Below are 12,745 nucleotides of genomic sequence, written 5' to 3' on the forward strand. Positions count from 1 at the left end.
CCAGAGACTACCATAGCCCCTAATATCTCCTCACAACTGATAGCAAAGATACATGACCCTATTCCATCTCTGGGTAAGAAGGGGCCTTCCATCAATGCTTCCCATAATGAACTGCCCTCAGTGGTGCCCTGGGTACAGGGCAGCTATGTGACCCCTGGTACATGGAAAGAGAAAGCACTGAATCATAGCTTCTCCTCAACTTCTTCAGCATCCAGTCCTAATTTAACCTACAATTGCACCACAGATAACCTTTCCTTCGATTGTGTTATTACCTCTAACGGCAATATAATCAGAAAGGAAGACCTGGAGATCTGTGAACAAGCTTTACCGAAAAAAAAGAAGAAGAAATCACGTTAAGTACACCCTTCTGCTCAGTTTATTAAAGGTGTACAGATTTTGTTCAGTCTGTTTGCGTTCAGTGACCGCTCCTTGGGGAGGGGGTACTGTCAGGAACCAATTTTTCACTGCCTGAACCATGGCTTTTTTATACCTGTGGCATTTACATCTGCGAGCACTAGTGGCCGCCCTCTGGAGCACTCAGAACTCAGGTGTGCCTTGTTACCTGGGTTGAGCCCTAGTCTACATCCAGCTGGGTCTTGTTACCTGGAGTACCCTGCCTTTATGAACCTGCCCTGCCCTTCAGTCAGGGCCTTTGTATTGAAGTCTATGGACCTTCCTGCTGTGGCTCTGCACCTGTACTGTTCCTGGTTCCCTGCTTTGTGTCCTTCCAAGTGGACTCCCTGCTTTGTGTCCTTCCAAGTGGACTCCCTGCTTTGTGTCCTTCCAAGCGGGCTGTGTGCCTTTTGTACCCTTCCAAGCGGGCTGTGTGCCTTTTGTACCCTTCCAAGCGGGCTGTGTGCCTTTCGTACCCTTCCAAGCGGGCTGTGTGCCTTTCGTGCCCTTCCAAGCGGGCTCTCTGTCTGTCGTGCCCTTCCAAGCGGGCTCTCTGTCTGTCGTGCCCTTCCAAGCGGGCTCTCTGTCTGTCGTGCCCTTCCAAGCGGGCTCTCTGTCTGTCGTGCCCTTCCAAGCGGGCTCTCTGTCTGTCGCGCCCTTCCAAGCGGGCTCCCTGCCAAAAGACTTATTACCTGTATTTTATTTTGCCATACGTCCGGTTACTTGCTTAGACTATATTACCCTTATTTGCTGGGCCTGTTATATACATGAAATACACTGCATTACCTGGATTTCTGTTTGTGGTGTATTTGTTTGCATAATCATGCACCGTGGGTTACATACTGAACCCCAAGTATCCCCTGCGCATGGGCTCCTACCTGACCTGATCACCCGAGTCCTGACAAAAACACTTTTTCCTGTTTTGTAAATTTTGGGGGGATTTTTGTTATAAATTGGGGTGGATTGGTAATTGAGAGGTGGATTGGTCGGTAGGCTTAGTTTTACAAATAAACAATATCCCTCCTACTCATCAAATTTAATTCCTTAGGATATGTCCCAATTTACTGCGGTCAGTGTACTCAGTTGTACACAAGTACATCCGGTAGCATTTTTGTAACCTTTTTATTAAGGATATAGTTTAAGTGCGGTGAATTGATTGGCTATTTTTGAACTACACTAAGTGTGTACACATTACAACCGAAAAGGTATTTTTTTCCCATACTAAATGATGAGTCAGATGTATCTATATGGGGTTCAATTAAAAAAACTGTCTATACCTTTATTGGTGTTACACCCCCATATAAAATATTAAGTTGCAGATTACACTGCTAGCCATACAATTTGTACAACAGAGCAATAGAAAACAATTTCTTCTTTGAGAAGTGAGTCAATATTATACACAAGTTATCACAATTTAGATGAATTCATAAAAAATGTTATCTTAAAATGTTTAGACATCTAACACACCATAGAAAAGCAAAATAAACACATGCACAGAGAGGAAAACACACAATGTATCAGTGGCATTTTAACCTTTTCAAAGTCAACCGATGGAATGTAGATTAAAAAAAAGCCACAATACTACTCCTACGCTAAATATATCATTCTGAAATGGGCATTACATAGGCAAAAGTTCTTCAAACTGTATATTCTAACATTTAGAAAAGTATTTGTCACATATATGCTATTATGCCATTTTTCTAAAAGTTACTTTATCTGTTGATACACATTACTAACTGTGAACTATATATGTTAATTTAATACAGGTGTAAAGTAACATCAAAGCTAACAACAACATAAATGCAAAAATCACATCTTAATATACTCACCATAAGTATCTTCTCCAAATGTTGGACTCCACGATCAAGAGCTTGCAGTTCAGGGAACTGTCCTCTGTAGTCATCCAGTGAGGCATTCAAGGAATTGAAGGCTTCATTCAGACCAATGTCAACAGGTTTTGTCTTAACTGCTTCAGCGTTTATTATGTCTATAATGGAACTCTCGTGCTTTTCAAGAACAGTATCCAAACATGGAAACGGAGATACAGACATGCTTCTTACGTGCGTATCCCTTAAATCTTTACTAAATGCATCAACCAAAGTAACAGCCTCGCTACTTGAGGACGATTCCGGTTTTAATCTCTCAGTAGTCATAGGCAGGAATATTTGAATACTATCCTGGACTAGATTAGCTTCCATCTCAGTACTTAGTGTGGTAAAATTAAATTCCTGAGCAAACTGGGGTTGTTCAGTGATGGGCAAAACAGCGGCGTCTTCATTGCTTAGTGAGATTTTAACAGTGTCGTCAGGCCGAGTGATAACAGGACCATCCAATGTGTGGGAGTCTCCAGCATCAAAGCTAACTTCACTAATATGGCTTAATGTCCTGGAATATGGCATACAGCCATTGGCCACATTTCCTTTCTTCATCACAACCGTTTCTCTTGCTACATTTTGGCCATAATCATCTTCATCTTGTGTGGCAGCACAACCGGTCCTATTCCAACGATCACCCCGCTCCAAAAAAGCTATTTCTATATCTGGAGGAGAATCCTGAACTTCTGGTTGAACAATTTCTTTTGGGGCACGGCGGGCACTGCTAGATAGCTGGGGACTAGAAGAATCATCAGACGATTCTGATGAGATGGACCATGCAGCACCATTTTCATGCTCATCCTGTCGGCGTATCATATTCTAAAAAATATCACATCAACAATTAAGTGCTTTAAACAGATAATTCACATACATTAAATATGACAGGTGAACAGTGGAGCACATAAAGCTGATATCGTTAACATTATTATATATGACACTGGATTTCCATTGAGTAAAGAGATTAGCATTATTCTTGGAAACCAAAAATTACCATAATTTGCAAATTTACCAAAGGCCCTTGTTTGAAAGGCAAGCTGGCTGATAAAGGCACAGTGTATGATTTTTTTGTGCCGCCAGCACTGCTGCATGAAAATATTTAGTTTCACATCCATCCACAGGCAAGTGCTTCAAAAGTAAACAATACATTATCTATACCTTGGATTGTATAATTTACCTGTTTAAGTGTTCATGGGGATACAAGCGGATGTATATATTTTTATTCAAGCACTAACGAATGTAAGCAGTGGAGCACATGCGCACATGAACCCCCAAGCGCAAAAGGAAAAAATTGCAAAATTCATCAAAAATCCATTTTAATATAAATAGAAATAATAAATGTATTATAATAAACATAGATTTAATATGAAGCCTCCTGTCCGCTGATGTAGCCAGCCTGCCTATGCAAGAAAGAGGTATGAACAGGCAGCCTGTTTATAGTTCTTTCTTCTATCGCACTGCTTCAGAGCCGCCCATTTGATCCCCGTTCGCACAGTAAAGGCTGTGCGAACAGGGGAGGAGCTCCCAGCCAACACACTACCGTCCAGCCCAGAGTCTTCCCGCCCTCCCCAGTGACTGATGCGAGCGGGGAGGCAGGGCTAACGACGCAAGGTGCAAAGTGACATTATTTTGTGTGTTCGTGGAGAGGGAACAACAGCATGTGAACCCCCATTGGAATTACCCACCAGCCGCCACTGAATGTAAGTGTTGTCATGTATTAAGTACAGTACTCGATAGGCATTTTGACTATGGTACAATGGGTATGAATACATTTGAAAGGAAGTTTACCTCCTCCCCTATAGAGCTTACGGCCTAGTAGCAGGAAGTGGGTGGACATACAGATAGATGAGGGGGAGAAGGTAAGTCCAATTTAAATGAGCTCTAAGAACTAAGAAGTACTCTCCGTAAGTGAGTGCCGAGGCGGAGCAAAGAAAAAAAAACAAAAACTTACCCCCCTTCCATCCGTGCCGTCCTGGCCTCCCCTGCCTGGCTCGATATGAGAGTTAACTCTGCCTTTGCGCGGCTTGACATCGCTTGCTGCTGTCGCTTCCCGGGAGCAGGGCGGGAGGGAGTGTGGAGTCGCCTGGTTCGCCATGCCATTTTTAATGGCTAATGCCTCCCCGGCATCCCCAGCAATTAACGACGGAAAGAGCTTCAGAAAAGAGCTCCTTGAGAAAAGGAGTTTTAACCCGAGATAATCCTAGTGTAAGGACTTACCTGCCTCTCTGGTCCCGCTCCATGGCTGCTCCCGCGACGCTTCCTCCTCAGGAGGCTTCCCGGGCAGCGAGTACCACTGCTACCCGGTCTGCGTTTACCACGCGGCAAACAGGTACAAAAACTTAATATTGCACGTTACATTTGTAACATGCCTTTATACCTCGGGTGACCTCTTCATGCAGGACACGCCTCCTCCTCTCCCTATTTAAACCCGGAATTCCTCTTCTGGATCACCCTTGGTTGGTGTATTTTTGCTATTTGCTTGCGCATTATATTGTTACTGACTGCTCCGGTTTGACTTGGCTTGTTGACCTCGTTCCTGTCTCCTGATTCGGCTCCTGATTCCTGCTCGTCTGGTATTGATTCGGCTTGTTGACCTCGTCTCTGGATTCTGATTTGGCTTATCCTGATTACCTGTCTGACCCGGTTGGTTCTCTGACTTTCTGGTTCCTGTTTGGCCTGGCCCACTCCGCCATCTGGGGTCCTACCTCACCATACCATTACACCTAGCAATTGAGAGGCTCTGCTGCTCACAGGAAAACTACAGTGAACACACCTTGCCTTTGAAGCATATCTCCTCTTAAGGTCGCAGTGAGTAATATATCTTCTTGGATGGAAATACTGATTGATACAATAGAAAAATGAAAAAAAAATGACTAAAAAAATACATATTATTGCAACAATTGTACATATATTTTTCCTGAATTACATAGTTTATATTGGGATAATTGGGCCGTTCTCAGAAGGCTAAAGCAATACTTATTAGATCTATTTAAGCCTGAATTTTTTTCTTTAAGAGATCAGCCTAGCAGAACAGCTACTAATTGGAGGCAAACTATTATTTGGATATTATCTGATATTATCCGACTCACCTTCTCTCCTAAGATGGTTAACAAAAAAACCTGCAGATAATAAACCTACTTCTAAGAGAGAAAAGAAGGAAGAAAAATGCAAGACCAAAAAAAAAGAAAAATGTACCTGCTTTTTTTCTCCAATGTCCCAACGCAGCACTTTCGTGCTTCCTTACTATCTGCTGAAAATATAGCTAGTTCTAATAACATCACTTTATCCAACCCAGAAGATCCTCGGTAGCTGTAACTGGCGATATCACTGAACCTAAAGAACTAACATCCATCTCACCAGACGATTTGAAAAAAGGCTTAGATATTCTTTTAGAATAAATAAAAACAGAAATATCCCCTTGCTTGGATGATCTCTCAAAGATAACAGGATATCTCAAAGATAAATGCAAGATAAATCAATAGAAGAGAAGAGTGATTACATATGTTTTACTGGAAGAAATCACATGATCAAATCGAGAAGATGAAAGCCAAAATCATAAACGTGGAACAAAAATTAAGTGACCTAGAAGACAGATCAAGACGGCTGAATATACGGATCTGGAATATCCCAGAAGACATAAAACAAGATGTTCTAGATTTGGGTCTTAAATTTGACAAAAACATTTCTATAATGGAACGGTTTCATAGAGCCAAACCTAACTCCTTAACCTAACACCAAAGTCCCAAGAGACGTTATCATTCTCTTCCAGTCATTACTGATCCATACAAAACAATAAGGAAGATTTTCCAAGGCCTACCCTACCATACCAACACAGTAGGGACACAATATGTATATAGGTTGAACTTGATGGACTTTGGTCTTTTTTCAACCTTATGAACTATGTTACTATGTTACTATACAAGACTAACTCGAAAATCTTGCTCCAGTGACTAAATCATTAAGGATGAATTATATTGGGGCTAACATAAGACCTCGGATTGGCACCTCCATTCTGTCTCAAAATATAACTCAGGGGGGCATTGGCCTCCCAGATATATTCAGATATCATGATGCAGCTATGATAATACATACTATAAAATGGAGAGGCAGAAGACCTACAACTACAAAACATAGGTCTAATCCTATCGGTGAACCGGAAGGGAGAATGGTTTAAATCAAAGCATCATAATTTTTTGATGAACGGATTATTACATTTCTGGTGGAGAGTCAGAAATAAATTAAAAAGGCCTATGCCCTACAGATACATCCATTAAGCTCTTGGAGCTATGTATACCAGTCATGGCATTAAAGAAGCTTAGAAAGTGATCTACAATCACTTTCAAATAAAATATTCTAAATCATTTTTTCCTAGGGCATCAGATTCCAGAGTATACCATGGGTTTTGAAGTTTTTAACTATGAACCACCATATTAGCTTGATACATCTGATTTATTAAAGGATAATTTAATCCTTTAGGTTTTTTTAGCCAATATATTGGCACTGATTTTAGGTCTCTTTCCTCTCCAGACAAATGCGGAAAAGCTCGTCTGAACCATCTCGAGCCAAGATTTGGGCACGGCAAGCGCGAGCATACTAAAAAAGATATTCCCGTTTGGGCATTATATTTATTCATATTCATATCCGCTTGGCAAATGGACGACGTAATGTGATATTTGTACTTGTCTTGTTGTTTTGTAAAATAACTCACTGACTTTCCTACTTTTTGAAGTTGTGTTACAAATGGATAAAATTAGTGTAATGTTATATATCAATAAATAAAAGTTTAAAAAAAAATGTGTTTCTTAGTTTGCATTTCACATTGTGGAAATTTAAAGCTTGCCAAATCTCCAGAATAAACCATTTCCATACATATGCAGCAAGGAAGAAAGCCTTTAGAGTTGTTTTGAGTGGAGGGACATTTTTCGTCTTTTGCAACTGGGTAAATATTCATATAGTTAGATTTAGGCAACAGCTATATTAACCATTTACACCTTACCTAAGGAAAATGTTATACATTTTATAAAAAAAATTCACTCAGGTTAACATTCTCAAAAAGTAAATCTGATCACAACATAAAATGATAACCCCTCAACAAAACAAATATTTCCCCATATTCAAAACCAAATAATAAAAGTAATGGAAACAAAATTTTCTTATACAAACCCACCATCCTTGAAAAAAGGAGACAATACCTATCCCGTCCTCTTGTTGGTGACCTTACACATTGAATGACTAGGCAATGGGAGGCACCCGCCCCATCTGGATGTGTTTAAAAATGTTTGCCAATGGGAAATGTCGGTTCATCTTCCCTGATGGACCTCTTTAAGAATTCTTGTTGCCTCAAATTAAACTTATCTCCCAAGACCTCTTAAAGGCAATTGTCAGGATTCCATCCTGACTTCAGGATCTTTCAAATTTAACCCTTCATTATATGATGGCACGTTGATGTATGGCAGGTCAACTCTCATGAAGGTGTTTACAGTTGCAGTGCTTTTTGATATACCGTATTTGCTCGAATATAAGGTGACCCTGATTATAAGACGACCCCCCCAAAATTTTAATATTAATTTAGAAAAATCCTGAATATAAAACAACCCTATAGAAAAAAACGTTTTATTATTAAATATTAATTCACATGTAAACAATTTTTTCATATTTAATAAAAACAATGATTGAGAAAAATGCAGTTTTTGTTTATTTCTTTTTATTTGCCAACCTGCCCCCCAGTTATGCACATCTGCCCCACGGCTTGCCATTCTGCCCCCCAGATATGCCTTATACCCCCTATATGCCACTCTACTTCCCTTGATATGCCTTATTCCCCCTATATGCCACTCTGCCCCCAGATATGCCCTATAACCCCCCCTGGCTTACCGATGCATCCATAGACTTGTCCCCCATGCTCCAGACTCCCTGGGATCAAGAGGGGGCAGCCGGTGGTCATCTGTGCAATGCGCGCCGACAACCTCAGCTTCCACCCGGGACTTTTGCGGGGGCTTGTATGACTGAGTACCGGAAGGTCACATAGCAGCGGGGGACGTTCACCAGCTGCCAGAGAGGAGGATCCCGATCTCCTGCAGCGCCGCGGGGGAGCCTCCTCACTGGCAGCCGACGAATGTCTGCGCGATGCATGTGGACAACCTCCACTGCTGCTGGCCGGTACTTCTGCCATGTGACACTGGCTCTCTGTCATAGAAGCCCCCAGAGGAAGTGCTGGCAGCTTCTAGAGAGGCGGATCTAGGTCCCCTGCAGCGCTTCGGGGGATCTGGATCTTAGTTTTGTAGTGAGACCTCTATTTGAGGTCTGATTAGAAGAGGGCCTCGAATATAAGATGAGGGCTATTTTTAGAGCATTTGCTCTGAAAAAATCTGTGTCTTATAATTAAGCAAATACGATGTGTGTATATGTGTGTGTGATGTATGTATATATTCGTATGTATATACATATATATATATATATATATACAAAACAAATTGTGGTGTTAATATATTATCTTGTATATATATACGTGATGGCTATAATACCTAATAATAATGCCTATAATACCTGATAGGTGAACAGATATGTTTTTAAAATGTATTTATGATGGGTTAATGAATTTGAAATTATTTATCTGATTATAAAGGATAATTCATTTTTTTAAAGGATACAAATTTGAAATGTTACCATTAGTGCCTGTTGTGTTAAATATATAAAATGTTGAAACTAATTATGAATTTTTAATATTAATTGCATATTAGATATTTCTTTTAATAGTATGGACTAGAGTTTATTAATAATTTTTCTTATCTTATTTTAAGCTGCTTTAAAATTCAAAATAAGCGGAAGAATATGAGAACCCACTGATGTCTGGGGGTCTTTGTGATGTAATAATAACCCCCTATCTAAAGCTCTCACTTCCAGTAATTGGTTATTGTTAAGCTGTGTAGGAACTCCATCTCCTAATGCACCATATACAGATTTGCGTAACTGCGGGCAGATCTTGTCCCCATTGCCGTTCGCCTTTTTTGTATGTAAAACGTAAAACCAGAAATAGTTGTGTGTCACCACCAGTTCTATTCCTTCTATTATGTATTGTATTTGAACGGGGATAAGATATTCTTTCTTGGTTAAAATTTCAGAAACTGCTCTGCATCCTCTAGAGTGTTCTATTATAGTGTCGAGGAACTTAATGTTACCTGTGACCAAAATGTACTTGCCATATGTTTGCCATATTGCGTTTGCCATATTGTGTCTTAACATTTTCAAGATATCAGTGGTGTCTTTTAAGTAAGCTGGTTCACATTTTACTTACAGTTGTAGCAGTGTACCAATATATTCTGAAATAAGAGGCTTGAGTAAATCAATACCAGAAACTATGGGCGTCCCGGAGGTTGTTAAGATTTCTTATAAATTTTCAGTACATAATAAGATACTGGCGTTTTGGGCTGATTAATGTTGATGTTGATCATTTTGCAGGTCCTTTAAATCTTATTGTCATTTTTACAAAATGATAAGCATATTTTATCCTCTGTGTTTTCAATGAGTTAATCTGATGTTGATTTAAATCAGTTTCTTTGTGCATGCCCTCTTTATCTGTTCTGGCAAGAGGTCTCATCTTCCCAGGACCCCTGTGGTGATTCCATGGCCCAACTGATAAGGATCCTGAGTTATAGGAATTCCATTCCTAGCTTAAGTGGAGGGGTTTTCCATCACCTTTACCCCACCATAAGTTATTGGCAGATCAAAGATGGGAACCAATTCTTGGAAAAGGTGTCATATAATTGAAGAACTCCACAATTGGATGGATGACCCTATCTCCTAAACGGTAATTGTTGGCTCTGTTGAAATGCATTATTCTTATTTATATGTTGTGTATCAATTTATGCAGTGCTTCTTACACTACATATATTCAAGGGGTATGACAAGACTATAATTGACAGACTAAGACAAACCGATACATTACATGGAGAGATACCTACTTGCAAGCTTACAGTCTTGAGGGAATGGGGTAAGGACAAACATAAGGGACAGGGAAGTTCTAGCAATTAAGGTGGTATGCTTCTCTGAGCATTTTCTTTAATGTTGGGAGGGTGAAAGCCGAAGGTTCGGTGGAAGTAGGTTCCAGAGATATGGGGCAGCACAAGTGAAGTCTTGTAGACGAGAAAAAGAAGATGTGATAAGTGAGGAGGAGAGCCTTAGCTTATGGGAAGAACATACAGACATACAGATCGAGTAGAGGAGTATTTCTTTATGAGTGCAGAAAAGTATGGAGGAGCAGTTTTATGTGGGGTCTTATATGTTAGTGCCAGGATTTTAAATGTAAGTCTAAAGGTAATAGAGAGCCAGTGGAGGTATGGAGAGAAAGAGAAGGGAGTTGAAAGTAGAAAAAAGGCGTTGGAGTAGAGAAGTGGAGTTGTTTAGCGAGAGAGAGGCAGAGTTATAGGTGCAAAGCATGAATTTGTAGTCAACGGAATCCCTGTTATATTTTCTCCTTATATACCGTATTTGCTCGATTATAAGACAAGGTCTTTTTCAGAACAAATGATATAAGGCATATCAAGGGGAGTAGAGTGGCATATAGGGGGTATAAGGCATATCTTCTGACAAGGTCTTTTTCAGAACAAATGTTCTGAAAAACACCCCTCATCTTATAATCGGGGTCGTCTTATAATCAGACCGCAAATGAGGTCTGACTATGAGACTAAGATCCAGAGTAAGATCCAGATCCCCAACAGCGCTGCAGGCATTTCTATGATATGCGTTTTAACCCCTGTATGTCACTCTGCCTCCAGAAATGCCTTTTAACCCTCTGTACGGCACTCTGCCTCCTGAAATGCCTTATACCTCCCTATATGCCACTCTGCCCCATAATATGCCTTTTAACCACCCTAAATGCCAGAGTGGCATATAAGGGTATAAGGCATTTCTGGAGGCAGAGTGGCACATAGGGGGTCAAAAGGCATATCATGGGGCACAGTGGCATTTAAAGGGTTAAAAGGCATATCATGGGACACAGTGGCATATAGGGGGTATAAGGCATTTCTGGGGCAGAGTGGCAAGCCTGGGGGCAGATGTGCATAACTGGGGGGCAGGTTGGAAAACAAAATAAAAACAAAAAAAATATTTTTCTCAATCATAGTTTTTTATTCTTTTATTAAAAAAAAACAAAAAACAGTTTACATAGTTTACATGCATTAATATTTACTAGTAAAACTTTTTTCCTATAAGGTCGTCTTATATTCAGGCTTTTTCTTATTTTCCTAAATTAATATTCAGATTTGGAGGGGGGTCGTCTTATAATTGAGCAAAAACATCTGACCTTGCTGATCTTGTCTGGCAGCCATGGCCCATTATATCATCACAAAAATAATCCGTAAGTGCTCAGCACAGACAACCTGTTGTGGTCCAGCTATTCTATGTATTTGAGTTATTGACCCTTGGCTTGCCTGACTACTCTCCTGCTTAGTGATTTTGTTCCTGCGCTCCCGCACCTGCATATCGTACCTGGCTTGTCTGACTACCTGCGCTTTGTATTAGACTTTGACTTGTATGACTACCTGTTTAGTGTAAAGAACCTGGCTGCATCTGACCATATATTCTGCTTTAACCCCTGGTATTCTTTATCCTCTATCTGTAAAACCAGCCTTTAGACTAAATACTGTATACAAGTTTCTACAACTCAAAAACTCACTGAGTTACAAAAATAAAGTGTAACCGTTTAGCATATTTTCTCCAGCAAAATGGAGATTTTCCAAGCTAGCAGCGGGGGTGAACAACTTTTTCTAGCACAGGGCAGGGAAAACAGGGTCCAACAATATAACATACAAAGAGTACCATGTGAGGTCAAATGCCTGGATAATGATTTGAATATTTTCTGCTGTTTTGTTTAACTTTCCACTGTGTATTTTTAACTGTGTTCGATTGTCTGGCACATGCAGTGTTTCATTGCCTTGCATTTCAGAAGTAGGCAAATCTGCTATTTTTTGATTTAAGTATAATGTTGGGACCGCTATATCCCCGTAATAACGGTTAGTTTATGCGCACTACAGAGGTGGTGTGACGTCATGACGTCAAGTTATGCTTTTATGTCAAGATGGCGGCCGCCATAGAACACATGTAAACGGTTGCACTAAAGCAAATCTGCTTTTGGGTGATTGCAAGTGCATTTGGTTCCAGTATCCTACTTGTATATTTTGCCTTTAGCGAGTGTTTGTTAGTATAAGCAATACTGCAAGCATTTTTATTTGGTGAATTATTTGCGTGTAATTGGGTATATTTACTCCCCAAGCACACGGTTACTTCCATTCTGGAAAAATCACACACAGTAGCCATTTTGAGCGGTGAGTTAACGCAACGTGATTGGTTTAGAGTTCTACCTCTTACTCTGTTTTTGCACTCACACATTTTTATTTAAATTTTGCGGTTTATTCATTTAATGTGAAACCTATTCCCCCTATCCTTGCGCAAACAAATTATAGCTCATCCAAAACCACAACACT

At 40.2% G+C, this 12,745-nt stretch overlaps 1 protein-coding gene across 1 annotated transcript in view; it reads right to left on the minus strand.

Annotated features, from left to right (window-relative positions):
• LOC149298595 (rho family-interacting cell polarization regulator 1-like) overlaps positions 1-12,745 on the minus strand; it is a 211,462-nt gene that overhangs the window by 118,138 nt on the left and 80,579 nt on the right. Inside the window, exons 13-14 of the mRNA XM_089487331.1 lie at positions 2,882-3,086; positions 2,600-2,839 (exon numbers count right to left, since the gene is read on the minus strand). Coding sequence (XP_089343457.1) covers positions 2,600-2,839; positions 2,882-3,086 — 445 coding nt within the window. The remainder of the gene's footprint in view (positions 1-2,599; positions 2,840-2,881; positions 3,087-12,745) is intronic.

This window comes from Sceloporus occidentalis, unplaced genomic scaffold (genome assembly GCF_023333645.1).
Source record: "Sceloporus occidentalis isolate IW3139 unplaced genomic scaffold, rSceOcc1.0.p SCAF_32, whole genome shotgun sequence".
Lineage (NCBI taxonomy): Eukaryota > Metazoa > Chordata > Lepidosauria > Squamata > Phrynosomatidae > Sceloporus > Sceloporus occidentalis.